The sequence below is a fragment of the Anser brachyrhynchus genome, assembly GCF_964034855.1.
Source record: "Anser brachyrhynchus genome assembly, chromosome: 1".
Taxonomy (NCBI): Eukaryota; Metazoa; Chordata; class Aves; order Anseriformes; family Anatidae; genus Anser; species Anser brachyrhynchus.
In genome coordinates, this window is record NC_137694.1 from 148,218,362 (window position 1) to 148,233,058 (window position 14,697).

Here is a 14,697-nt window from a genome sequence, read left to right on the forward strand (position 1 = left end):
CAAGTAAAACGTAATGATTTTGTATCATATTGACAAATTACATCAAAAACTCTGGAGGAAACAGTTGATTTGTAAATAGCACAGATAGAAATCAATCCAAACTGGCAACACGTACAGTACTGTTACCTAGCTTTGATCTAATTATGTCTCGGAAGCTGAAAGAGTTCCTTCAAGAAGTGGCCCATCGCTGTTCACCAGTGCATTTAGGGCTGTTCTATGTCTCATAGTCTTCTGCAAGGATGAGGAAAAACAGTGAGACTCTTGCTGAATACAGGAGAGAAATGTGAATGAATTGTACCATTTGGTACATATATAACTACTGTAGCAAGGTCCTGTGAAGTGACAGATTTTCTGATGGATCTAAAAAGGAAAGGTTATCAGAGTAAAACAAGGTTTCTATTTCTTGCTCCTGAGGTTAATCCTTTGAGACACACTGAGAATATTTTAATTCCATTTCAAACTTTTAAAAATGCTTAATTACTCTCGAAAGCATTTAAACTGTACCATGACTAAGTACCGTGGGCTGTTTGTCCTCCCTGCTGACAATAACCTGCACTGAATGAAGGAGCAATCCTGGATACGATGATGTGACAGTGCTGTAGCTGGACCAGTGCCCTGCAGGGCATGTGGCAGCCACACTGGTCCAGGATTTCCTTAAGGTCTTCTCTCCCCTAGCCAGTCCAGGTACGCCAAATTAAGGAGTGGATGTCCTGCTTCTCTGCCCCCCAGAACAAGAGGGGCACTGAAGGGAGAGCTACACGAGAAGGTGATGGTGCCAGTGCTGATAAAGGCTGACTTACAACTTAGTCATTGCTACATGGTGAAAGAGGGCAGGAGAGTTATTAAGGTAACTTCTATGAGATTCAAATATTGCAACAGCAGGACCCATTTCTATGGGATTCAGATATTGAAACAGCAGGACACATTTCTTTATTTTCCACAGAAGAGGAGCCCAACACATGACAAAGGCAGCAGCTGGCTGGTCCAATAGGTTTCTAAGAGGCCTGCGCAGTTGTTTAACAGCAGCTAAGCCCATTGAGGAACAGAAGAATGATGACTCCCCAGAGAGGCTTCCCCAGGCAAAAGCACCGCTGTGGGAGCAGCAAAGGGTAGAGATGCCATACCGAGGCTCATGGGCTGAACTTGTGACTGAAGTGAAAGTGAAGTAAAAAAAATCAGAAGCGAAAAGAAAAAGGAACGTATTTCTTAAAAAGGGATAAAAACATAGAAGTTATTTACAGCTCATAATCAAAACACCTGGTGTTTCAGCTAAAGAGTATCTGGGATTACTGAAACATTGCCAATCAAAGTGACAATTAAAAAAATGCAAAGAGAATCATTTAAAGTGAATTTATATTTTTTTATATGAAGTGGCCAAGCTTCTCAATTTATTAGAGAGGGATAAAGAAAAATGAAATATTATCAATTAATGTAAGCTGAATATTAAAAAAGCCCTAATGCTTACTGAAAGTTAAGGATGAAAGAAACATTACAGCTGCGTAATTTCCAGTTAAAACACAGAATTCAGCTTGTTGCATTGAGCCAAATAGTCACCGGGACTAAGCATGAGACAGACATGAGCAGGTTTTGACCTAAATTAACAAAAGACAACCGATTCCTCCAAAGCTTTTGCAGAATTAACATTTTAGCACAAGAAAGACGACAGCTTGTGTGTATACATACATATATACACACATACATATATGTACATGTGTATGCGTATACACACATATACATATGTGAATGCATACATGTGTATATATGAAAGGATCTTTCAAAAACCAAAGAACTAGATCTGAAATGATTAAAAACCTCTGAATGATAATGATGGTAAACAATCACTGACCCCACTCTGGAGTGACTCCAGATAATTGAAAAATTTAGAAGTGTTAAGAATTACTTCAAAGGCTTTATGTGATCTGATTGCCTGAGCAGAACTAGTTTAGTAACCTGGGAGGTGATCTCTAGCCCTACGTTAATCTTGCCAACTGTTCCAGAAGCTCTTTATTACAAAGAAGATTATATAGTTTATAGGAATGCACTAAGTTTAAAAACAGTTACAAGCTTACTTCAAACCAATCCTAAGGCTCTTAAAAGCCAATTTTATTTAGAATTTGCAATAGTGAAAACACCTTTCTATATTTTCCCTTTGACTTAAACAATTACAGTATTTTTATTGACTATACATTTTTGAACAAAGAAAGAAGTCATTTTTTTTATCTTAATCAGTTAAAAGATAAGGATATAAAATCTGTAATGGAAACCAAGAGTCTCCTAGTATTAAGTCAAAAGGAGCTTTATGTAGACCACAGTAAAGCCAAGATTTACCAGCTTTTCTTCTACTTTTATATTAAATTGTCATATATTTCTGGATCTTGAGCTTTTTTATTTTTAGAAAGAAGTATAGAATTTCAAAAAATGGAATAGAAGGAAAGCTTGATTTGAAAATGCATGCTAGAAACAACTTAGTGTAAAGAAGTTGCATTTTCAGCAGAGCAGATATATTAATATATTCCAAAGATTGCTTAAATAGCTTCCAGCACCGTATTTTCTGTATCAGGATAGAACATCAACATTATCAGAATTATCACGCTTTGTGTGGCAACTATTCCGCTTAGAGATTTACAATGCAAGCACAACATGCATTCACCTACAGATACACAAATGATTAAAATGGGGCCTAAGAATCCCAGATTCTTGAGGCAGCAACACTTTGTAAATTTCAGTAAAATCAGTGAAAAAAATGTTAGTGATAGTGACAGATTGTGACAATGACTCATACAATCTTTGAGATAAATAAACAGAAGGTGGAAAAAGCGGAATTAAAAAGTATTTTTTAAAGTATAGTTGGTGTGAGTCAGAAATGGAGATAATGAATACGGTAAATAACTTCTGATGATAAACTTTTTACTGTCTTTTGAATGAAATGGCCAAGCATGCAGAAAGGCAGAAAAAAAGTCACCTTTTGTTCCATTAGAAACTTAGACTGCTTGAAGTCTGAGAAAGCATAAAGATGGTGGACTGCTCAACAGAAAGGCACTGATGTTTAGTCTGATTTCCCCAGAAGATTGTAGGAAGTAATCGTGCACATCATTTATGTTTAAAGCAAGGTAGTAGTTATTTAGACAAAGCGGATTGGAAGACAGAAATAAAGGGAGATAAGAAGAAACACAAGGGATATATCTGGTTAAAAGTCAAAGATTCTATTAAATATTACAAAATCAATATTGCTAGTGTTAAGCCCAAAGTCTGCCTTAAAATTGATTCCTTTTCCAGCACTAACATGTAATGTTGGTGAAATTCCTTTATCTGGGGCTAGGTGTTTGCATTAACCCACCCTCATTCTCTCTCTAGACTTAAATTAAGCATGCAGAACCTACACCAAAATCAACTTGCACAAGTAGCACATATGACAGAGACATCTATTAAAGATATTGAAACAGAAAAATGCTAAAGGCTGATCTGCCTTTTTTTCCTGCTATTCTGTATTCTTTTTTGTTCTGAAGTGGGGCATTTAATTTTAAAGTTAAAAATTTAAGTTTTAATACATGCTGTTTTTTTAAACAGGCACAGCATCAGTATTAGTTTGCTAAGACAGTGTTATATTCCACAGATCACGAAACATGAATGTTAGCATGAGTTCACTACATATTCCTCACCAACGTACTTGGTGGTAATATTTATCACATTTGGAAATATTTATCACATTTATTTTAAGGTGTGTGAATTAAAGTTTATTCAACAATAAATGCACATGCAGTTGTAGAGTCCCTTGGTACAGAACTACAATTGCTTGTGTTAACCCTAGATTTAAGAGGACTTCAACAAAATGACATGCTCCTTTCCTACCAATTTTGAGCTTAGCTTATCTTCGCTGTTTTTCCATTTTAGATAACTATGCTCAGCTTGCATGGTAAATGCTAAAACATCTGTATTAGAGATTACTTAAGCAAGTAAAATATATTTGCCTGCTATAAAAATTACTTCAACTCAGGGGTGCAGGCAGTACCCCTGAATACTACTCCATGACAGCAGGAACAACTGCTGTCCAGGCTGATTTAACTGCCTCCTACCTACCCTCACGGAGACCTCAACCTCCTTATACCCTTCTTATTTCCTCAAACCAGGAATCACATTGAGCCATATAGCCGTCTCTCACCAGCCTTATCAGCTGATTTCCCAGTGGCTGCTGGTACAGGGGTCACCCCAGGGTTCAGGTATATACCACCAACTAAATAACAAGCAGCTTATTTCACCATACTGGTTGGTGAAAGAAGTGACTGGTATACAACCAGTGACATACATCACAGATGGGGAAGCTCTGTGTCTTGTCTCTAAACTTGAGAGAGGGCTAATTATTAAAGGTAATGACAGGACAAGGGGAAATGGTTTTAAACTAAAAGAGGGGAGATTTAGACTAGAGGTTAGGAAGAAATTCTTCACTCAGAGGGTGGGGAGGCACTGGAACAGGTTGCCCAGAGAAGCTGTGGATGCCCCATCCCTCGAAGTGTTCAAAACCAGGCTGGATGAGACCCTGGGCAACCTGATCTAGTGGGAGGTGTCCCTGCCTATGGCAGGGGGGTGGAACTAGATGATTTTTAAGGTCCCTTCCAACCCAAGCCATTCTATGATTCTATGATCTGCGATACAAATAATTACCTCTACATTGAAAAATACTTTACCTGGATTCTTTCTGTTGCTGTAGGCCACAACTGTCTGCATAAGACCTTCTTGAGAACATCTGGAAGAAGGCTGACAGTTATGAGCAGAATTATACCCAGCCACGCAGGACCACTAGATAGCATTTGCATGAACACATAATACATCCTCTGATAATTGAGAAAAGGCCTGGTAGGAAAAAGATGAAACAGAAGTTACTCTCCAATACACAAGAGAAAAACTGACAATGTTAAATGAAAAAATTACGACACTGATGAAATACTGAAGGTTCGACTTCCCAGTTTGTGGGAATTCATCCATGCCAGTTTTCCCAAAAGGACATCTAAACCTTCACTAACTAGACAGAACTGTTCTCCTCTTGTCTGCCAGGGTGTAGGTAGTATCAGGCTCTCCTCCAACCCAAGCTGCCTCTCCCTAACAAAGATAAACTAAGGTACATTCCTATCCTGTTTAAACACTTCCAATTACTCCTCATCACGCTCCAGATATTTTCCATCTTTCTTCTTCCATTCCCATCCATTCCCTCCTATTTCATGCACTCCCTTTGTATATATCCTCTGAATGAGTCTTGTAGACCACACCTTTCTTCACCTCTCTCATACCTCAAGCACCCTCAAACATTTCTGATGGTCTCATGTTAAGCTCTCTATCCTATTCACCATGTTTTTATCTGCCCCCATGTTCAACGCCCTCACTTCCATGTTTCCCTGCATCTTCATGGCAGTTGTATGGCCATTAAAATTCCATCACTGTACAATAATGGAAACCAGAGGCATGTTTACTGAGAACAAAGTTCTTGACTGGTCAGTTTGTAGAAATACTGCAGTATAAATCCCTCCTACCAGCAGGGCAGTTTTCTGCTAGTTCCCAAAATTTCATAGAAGTCCTTGCATTATAAAAGGTAAACAAGTTGAACCACATTGTTGGATGTAAATAGCAACATCCCTAATACCTAGCAAGACTGGCTGGAAAACATTAGCAGGGAAAGTCTGCTACTATCTCTTCCACAAATGGTTTTCATTCTGATAATGACGCAACTGAGCTCTGGTTTTACTGCCAAAAAAAGTTGGACAAGTTACTCATTTGGAAAGGACACACTGAAATACAAAACCTTCCTCCAGATCACTCAAAATGTTTACTTGTGTATACGAAGTTGAGCAATTCCAGTAGAAAAGATTAAAAACTATAACCTTGTAACTGGGCCCTCTCTATGGGTGAGAAATGCAAATTCAACTTCCTGATGGCAATCAGGGACAGTAAGTATCTGAACCTGTGTTTCAACTCAATCTCCTTCCCCAAAATTTCAGTTTCAAGTACACAGAATTTTTAAGATAGAAAGAAACTCACCAAACTTTAACATTTTCAATCAGCTATGGACAAGAGTTATATTATTTCTTAAAAAGCTTATCAACAGTAGAACAAATACCTGAATCTACTTTTTTAAACAACTTGGTAATTAATGAGCTCAAACGTACGGCTCCTGATAATCCACATGACCTCAGTGTTGGTTCTACTCCCTTGCTCTAGTTTAGGCCACTACAGCTCGTTCCCTCCAAGACAAACCCACACTGTGGGTGGCTAGCCCCAAGCAACACAGACTTGGCCTACTTGGCTTGGTGACATTTGGCCTCAGAGAGACAGCCTCAGCTACTTGAACCAATCACTGGACTACTTTTAACTGATACCACTGAGATAGGTTTAATGGCAGTCTGAGGTCAGATACTGCCCTCATGCTCTAACAATATTTTTAGAAGCTTTTCAGTGAAAGAGTAGCTGAGCATTCTGTAATTACCATTACTGGTGTGTTTAAAATGTGACTGCTATTAGGAGTTCTGCAATATATAAAAGCTAAATTGAATTCTGTGTGGAAAACAACACGAAATGTGTAACAGGTTTATGCTTCTGAAATAACATTGCAATGCAATTTATATTAGGGTTCATACCAAATAATTCCTCCCCAGAGCAGAGAAAAGACAATGTAGAATAGTAGTGATCCCCAGATCATGAAGTGATTTATCCACGTCCAATAGTGTGTATCTAGTGCAAGCTGAAAAGAACAATACAGTATATGGTGTTATTACTATCTAGAAGCAACAGAATACTTGGTAGAAGTCAAATGAAAATGACACCTTTTGAAAAAAGGTAAGGATTCTGCACTGAATTAGCTGAAAAAAGATGTTTTTGTTTTTAATTTTGAGCACAGTTAAAAAGGCACAGATAGCAAAAACTCTATGTAAACTAATACCTTCCAGTGTATGGGTTGTAGAGAGAAACTGGTATTAATAAGTTGCAATGAGAAAACAAGCTCTAAGAAAGTTTCAATGGATAAAACATAGAATACCTTACCTTTAATGTAACTGTGAATACAAGCACAGTAAACACCAGTGTTCCAAAGGTCCAGTTTCCAAACATCTATAAAAAATGGTTCAAGACAGTTATAATAGGTTTCATCTTCCACTACTTCATGAGTTGTCCAGAATAAACCTCTTAAATCTATGTATCACTTTGTACCAGGAACTGACACTTAACACAACACTGAATTCTTGTATGATCTGTACAGTACAAATTGTTCTGGTTTCTTGCCCTTGTGTATGTATACACACTTCATATTTCACAGCGCTGCATGGGATTTGCTGAAGTGTGCTGAAAAAGCTGGTCCATGTGACTGCAAGACTGCCATGAGAAATCCTGGTGATCGTGGGAGGGACCGGAGAACTGGAAAAAGCCCACCAAATGGAGGAGAAGCAGCTGATTCACCTGAAAGCAGGGATGCTATTCAGACAAACCTCTATTATTTGGTGAAATGGGCTGACTAATCTCAAACAGTTCAGCAAATGCAAAAGCAAGACCCTGCACCTGGAACAGATTAATCCCATGAACCACTGCAGGCTGAGATCAACTGGCTAGAAGGCAACTTTACAGAAAAGGACCAAGGATTCTTAGTGGGGGTGAGCAAGTTGAACAAGAGTCAAGTGTGCCCCTACAGCGGTAGAGGCTGACCTGTATAAACTATTGGCAAGGCAGCTGCCAGCAGGTAAAGGGAAGTGATTCGTCCTGTCTATTCAGGACTCATCAGACCACATCTGAAGAACTGCATTCATTTTGAACTGAAGATAAGAAAGACTCTGACATACTGCAGCAAGTCCAGTGGAGAGCAACCAAGATGATAAAAGAGCCGGAGCACATGATGAATGAGGACGAGGGAAACAGGCTTTCTCAACCCCTTAAGGAATCTTGTTGCTATCTTCAACTGTCTGATGGTTGGATACAGACAAGACATAACAAGACTCTTCTCAGAGATGCAAAGTACCAGGAGGAGACATAGCAGATCTCTTCAGCAACAGGAAAAATTCTGCTTAGGTATTAGGAGAACTGTTTTCACCATGAAGGTGGAAAAACATTGGAACAGGTTGCCCAGGAAGGTTATGGAATCTCCATCCTCAGGGATATTCAAAATTTAAAAGGACTGGACAAGACCTTTAAGAACTTGATTTTAATTAACCCTGCACAAAGTTGGGAGCTGAATGGCATCGCCTCTGGGGTCCCTTCCCACCTACATACACAAGCTCACTCAGTGTTAGATGACAAGGGATCCACATGGGCAAGCAATCATACAAATGTCCTGCCTTGGGAAAAACTTTGAATGGAGATCAAAGCCATCCACAGGACAGAAACCTGTAGGTAACCTGCCTGAGATAATCTGATCAAGCAGGAACAGAAAATTATTTAAAAAAACAAACAACTGACTGAAATATTCATTATTCTGAGTAATCATTTCATTACGTTAAAATTACTGAGTATGAGACCAAGTGTACAGAGCACATGATGAAGTGCATAAAACCTTCAGTATTTTGATCTGAGTTTTACTTAGATATATAATACAATCTTTTAGTAGGGCCATGTCCATGCTACATTATTTTATGTGCCCTACAAAAATCAGTGGTTAATACCAGGAAGGAATCTGTTTCAGGAACTTGAAATTATGCCAACATTTACTCAATTTCTTCTGGCAGTTAGACTTTACAATACTCTCATGCTGGATCTGGCATCTCTTGAAGAGCCTGGCATCTAGGTTTCTGCACATTGAACAGATATGTCTGTATTTTCAGTAAAAGCTGCAAGATTAGAAAAAAAATTGAAAAAACCTTCCTTGTTCTATCAGGCCAGATAGGAGGCATTAGGCTGCAACCTAACACTTCACCTACCCATGTTTTTGGCTCAGAAAATGAGGTCATAGCACAGGGACTGCCGTCAGACACCAAGAGTCTGCTAATTTGGCATAGAGAAAATATAAGCAGAGCAATATGAGATGAAGAGAGTTAAAAAACCCGATGGAATTTGCGGCAATGAATCTCTCAAGATACTGTTCACATCTTCAGGCTGTGAATCATTCTTTTATGTTTGTTTGTTAACATGTAGTTTATTAACAAATATTTTTATGTGCCCTACTCCCAGCCTTCCCAAGACTTTCCCCCTCCTTCTGCGACTGTATTTGTTTTATCTTCCACGTTCCCATTCATCATTCTTCTCACCTCTCTTCCCTCCTGTTGTTTTTTTCCCCTTCTGTTAATCCTTTTGACTTAGTTTTTCCTATCTATCTCTGAACCCATCCTAACAATTATATTTAAAACCATCTGTATCAAATGTTGAAATGAAAAAGTCACACAGGACATATTACTCTATGAGTAAACTGTGATGACATTTACAGTCTGCAATCACTTCTGTGGTGCCTTTGTTTCTTCTTACCTTCCTTATGTAGTTGGCCTTTGACTACATGGTTTTACAACACCAACAATGATGTCATATCCAAAGTGGAACTTCATACAAAAAGCATTGTCACAAATTAGTAACAACTGATAAGAGAGAAATCTTTGGCATCTTAGTTTTGTTTACCAGGAAATGATTCAGGTAGGCATTTATGAAGTAAATTTCAGTGATTGTAAACACACTATTCAGTATTCCAGCAACATGACTCTACAAACTGCAAACACTTTCAAACAGATTTTTAAATACTGAGAAACATCCTGAGGGATTGTGTTTGGAAGCAACCTGAACGGTATGCAAGTTTTAGTGTGATACAGGGAGCAATTCAAATAAAAGACATTGACTTTTTACTAGGTTTGCAAAAATGGCAATTAGTTCACTTCTGGAGGGAATGACAATTTTCAAATTTTTGCTTCAGCATCCATTTTAACAATTTGGAACCTAACTTGAATTATCTTTAAGGTATTAGTGTTTTCTTTAGCCCTTTTATTCCCTTTTCTGCTTTCTGCCTTTGCCTGTTCCATAATAATGCATTGTTGTGGTAAACCTTTCAAATCCTCAAATCCTGTACTGCCTTTTTCCAGACACAACCATAACTTAAACACTTGGAAATAACCATCGACACCCACTAGCATTCATGTATGTATGAACTCACATACTTATCTCTATTCCTGGACACTAAAATTTTCAAGCTTTTCAATCTAAAACTGCAACTGTAAATCTGTACACTTCATACACAGAAGCATGCATGCTGAAAGGTATCGAATTTTCTAACCCACTCTGACACTCAGGAGTCGGAATGTCTTATCAAGCAATACATTTTACCATCAAATATTAACATGGGTGTCTGGTTCTAGACATACACATTCAAAATTTGGAATTAGGCATTAGTGCCAATTTAGAGCTTCAACAAGAACTAGATTTAATACATGCAACAGAAATAGACTAAAATTTCAAAATGGAACACAGAATACTTGCAGTACAAACCACTTACAAAATTTTGTACAGATATGTGAAGACCGACTTCCAGGACTACGAATACGAGCTGATGTAGAGTTTTGAACAACTAATAGAACATAATGGTATCAGAAAAAGAAGTGCTGCAGGGTACAGTTATGTCTAACAGACAGTCGTTCAGTCCTTAGAAAAGCTATTGTCCTTAACAAATGTTCTCTCACACACTAAAAGTTCATTTCACTGATAGATGTCACAAAGATGGCATTTTATGATATTTGAATATTGCTTTTCTAGCAAATGTATATTTTATACATAGACAACAAAATTGTGCAGTTTATTTTCTCTCTCACTTTGCGTTTTTTTCTAAAACTGTTCAAATATTTTATAGCATAAACCGCAGTAAAATTTCTATAGCAGAGTTAGCAACAAAATGTAGGTTCCAGAAAAGTATAGAACAAAATACCAAAGTGCAAGGAAGCAAAAGGCCTTTTATTTTTTGAAAGTTCTTGGTTCTTTATTATACTTCATATACCTTAGTATACGTTGTACTCTATATAAGTTCTTTGTATTTTAAAAGCATTTAAAGTAGCAATAAAGAGCATTTCTATTTATAGGTTTAAGTGCTATTGTAAAATAGTTATAGGAAATAACTAAACTGCTCTTTAATTAGCAGTTTAATTAAAGAACAGTGAAAGAAATGGGTATCATGACAAATCCACAGTAGTCTTACCATGTGAGTGTTGGCTGTCATTAGCTGAGTATAGGAAGAGAAGCAAGTAGCAAAAGGAAAAAAAAGCACACAAATAAAATAGACCAACATATCAATGGGTAAAATAAATAAAATGCAAAAGGTTCTTAAAATTTGCATTGTGATTGCAAAGCAAGTAAAGAGAGATTATTTTCAGCTGCCATATGTAATAATTAAAATATTAAAAAAAAACTTGTCATATTTAAGTTTTTTATGATAATTCATAACTGTTCTACCAAGAGTCTTTTGATATGTTAATCAGATATTCATCAGATGAACATTAAGCATCAGACAGAAAGGTTACTATGTAAATTCTGAAGGAATTCTTGGACTTTATGATACATATTTCTCCTAAGTTGTATCTAGTTCTATGGCTGTTTACTGATATACAGTATTCCTATTAAATAATTCACATTTTACTAAACAGATAACCCATCTATCTCATCATAACTCATGAAATATTCATGATGACAGAACACACTTGACATTAAAAAATTACCTTCTGATTGACACTGACTAAGTCCAACACTAACCTGTCCATTGCTGGTCACAATTGTGTTGTCAAACAAGAAATAGGCACCGAAGAAAAATACCACAGCATCAAACACTCCTAGGAATGTCCAATAAATAAATGCACGCCAGCGCAACAAAGCATTCTTGGCAACATCTCTGGGTAAAACAAGATATATGCATTCATAATAGCATGTTAAAAAAAACCTTAGACAAACAATGTCAAATTGTTTTTGAAGGAAATACAATTAAGAAATCTCATGAGAAACTGCCAGATTTTGCCACGACAACTCCACATCAAAATCCTTCCTGAATCTCTCTTTTTTTTTTTTTAATTTAATTTATACAGAATCCTTTTAACTGTTGTCTGCAGTACTTCTTATTCCAACTGTATGGTAAATTCTCCTGGTCTGCACACATTTCTTTTTCTTTTTTTTTTTTTTTTACAGAAAGTATCTTTTTACAGTACCTGCTGTGCACATGACAATCTAGTGTGGACTGTAAATAAAAACACTAGAGGTCTCCGGAGACTTTGCTTTGTTTCCCACGGGATACTTTTACACACAGCATTACAACAAAGCAAAATACTAATTTTATGTGGAACATGGAAAACAAGGATTTTGCAACTGAGTTGAACCTTTAGGTCAAATTGCATTTCTTAAATATTTTCCCACAAAAAAATACATGGATTAGTCAAAAATAGAACTATTCACTGCCATATGTGTTCTTATTACAGAAAAAATTTTAATAGTAGAAGTTTAGTTTTGGCACGCAGAAAGAATATATATCAACTTGCTATTTACCATAAAACACAACAGAGTAAATCAGCACACAATTAAATGAAAACCCTGAATTACAGAAATCTCGCATAGTAGCTAGAAATACTTACTATGAACCAATGTTTTCACCACGTGTAGTTTAAAAACTGTCTGATGACCAGATTACGTCATTTCTCACTGTATGCTATCCCAGTAAATTAGTAATATATGGTGCAAAACCGTATGTGGCTAACTGTAACCTTACGTGGCTTAGAACAACTGCACTATTGCCTAAAACAGCTTGGCGATAAACTGTTAGATATCAAAAAGGCAGTGTTTTTGACCAAATAGCCTCTGTTAAAATTTCAAAAAAGAAAATGAAAAATCTTCTGACTCACCATTTCTTAACTGAAAACATTTAAAATATAGGAAAGAATGGGGAGGTTGGGGTTGGTTTTGACAGTAGTATCCTGTGTTCCTCTTCCATTTCATAGCTAAACAGTATCTATGCACTGATTACTGATTAGGCAGCTTTTACCTTCTCCAGAAATGTTTGCTCTTTGATTATCTAGTGTTACCACTCTCTAAAATGTACTGTTTTTGCTGCTACAAAAATAAAAAAATTGGACACTGTTCCTAATTTAGATGGTTACATGCAGTTTATTACACACAAGGAACTGTATTTCAAGTGGCTAAGAATCTAAACCAGTCACAATTTTAATGCCCAGTAGTGAGTAAGCAATATGTAGAGGACAATGTTGGAACAGAATATTCCACAAAATAAAAAAAATTATAAAACACTTTAACTCTCAGTCTTCGTTTCTTTCACAATAAAACATGTATCTAGTATGATTTCTTTTTAAAAAAAATCTATTATTCTATTCCCCATGGTTGAAAGAAATAAACAGTATTAAAATAAACCACATTTTGATTTGTAGAATAGTAATTTCTATTATGCTCTCAGTAACATTATGAATGGTGTGGCTTCCAGTATATATATGTTAAAAGTTATGTTAAAGTATATACATGTTAAGTATATATGTTAAAGTATATACATGTTAAAAACATGCACCTACATTAGTTTATATACAGTGCATGTGGTCTTCAACCCTTCTGCTGCAGTGTATCTGATGTTGTATTGTACCTTGTGGTACAAAAATCCTGAGGACTTTGGTTATAACAGAGATAGATTCCACAATTGAATAGTCAAGCTTTGGGGTCTAATGCATTAATTTTACCTGTATAAGGAAGGCTCTCTCTTGAGTGTGTCTGCACTGACATGTTGTTCCATTAGACTGTACAAGAGGATAGGAAGGGAAGTGAAGCTGATATTGTACAGTGTTAGATACGCAGTATCATATAAAGGCTGTAGATGGAAAAGAATTAAATCAGCTAGTTTTAATTTTAAAACAATCCACTCCATTACACTTGATTTAAAATGAATGAGTCAATTTCTTCAGAAAAACTTATTTATAAGGGAAAATACTGGTTTCTCTCCTAAAAGATAGTACTCTTCTGGTGAACAACAGTTCCCTTTTTCCCTATTTTTATGCATTTATTTTTTTCTTTTCAACTCACTGAATGATGCTATTTGTCCCAAATTAGTAGTTCATAAGTGTACACTCCAGAAAAGATGACTCTGTTCTTTCTTTTACATTCTGAATTCTAAAAAAATGAACTGCTAGTTCAAATACTTATCCTTCAGGATTGCCTCTGTCTGTGATTGATAAGTTTAAACCTAATGGACCCTACATGTTCCACAGATATTTCACTTTGACTTGCTGTTTTTGTGTTTCTGTTATTTTTATACTTTGAAAGAACATTGCTTTTAGGATAATTCATCAAATTAATTTCTGTAACTTAAACTGCCACTAAAAATCGTATGAATCAGAAGTGATACTCTTCTTTTTACAATGTGTAAACTAACCTAGAAATTTTATCGGCTGAATAGGCACAGTGTCAAAGGCTCCATTTGTTTAAAAAATGACAGAGAAAATCCGGCAGTGAGGTAAAAAAAAAAACAACAACAAAAACACTAACCTGTTGTGAAAACCCACAGAAGAACTGATATAAAAACTGAGGAAAAATGAAGCAGACATTCTGAAAGATAAAGTGACACAGTTATCAAGTTAAATTTAAGCACAAATGCATATGCTATGTAACAGTATAGCTATGCATATTACAGTTTTATAACACTAGTAACAGTAAACACTGCAGAAAGAGTAGAAAGAGTTGCATTCATTAAATATCAACACCATCTTTCAGTAATACTGGTAAAAA

The 14,697-nt window shown here is 36.3% G+C and overlaps 1 protein-coding gene across 4 annotated transcripts in view; it reads right to left on the reverse strand.

Annotated features, from left to right (window-relative positions):
- Positions 1-14,697, reverse strand: part of ATP11A (ATPase phospholipid transporting 11A) — a 127,692-nt gene that overhangs the window by 6,005 nt on the left and 106,990 nt on the right. The window contains exons 23-29 of one of the 4 annotated variants that reach the window (XM_080577121.1): positions 14,458-14,517; positions 13,656-13,783; positions 11,683-11,818; positions 7,027-7,092; positions 6,624-6,727; positions 4,683-4,848; positions 127-231 (exon numbers count right to left, since the gene is read on the reverse strand). In XM_080577121.1, the coding sequence (XP_080433247.1) occupies positions 142-231; positions 4,683-4,848; positions 6,624-6,727; positions 7,027-7,092; positions 11,683-11,818; positions 13,656-13,783; positions 14,458-14,517 (750 nt within the window). In that variant the 3' untranslated portion in view covers positions 127-141. The other 3 variants (XM_080577120.1, XM_080577122.1, XM_080577119.1) reach the window with 3 other exon arrangements.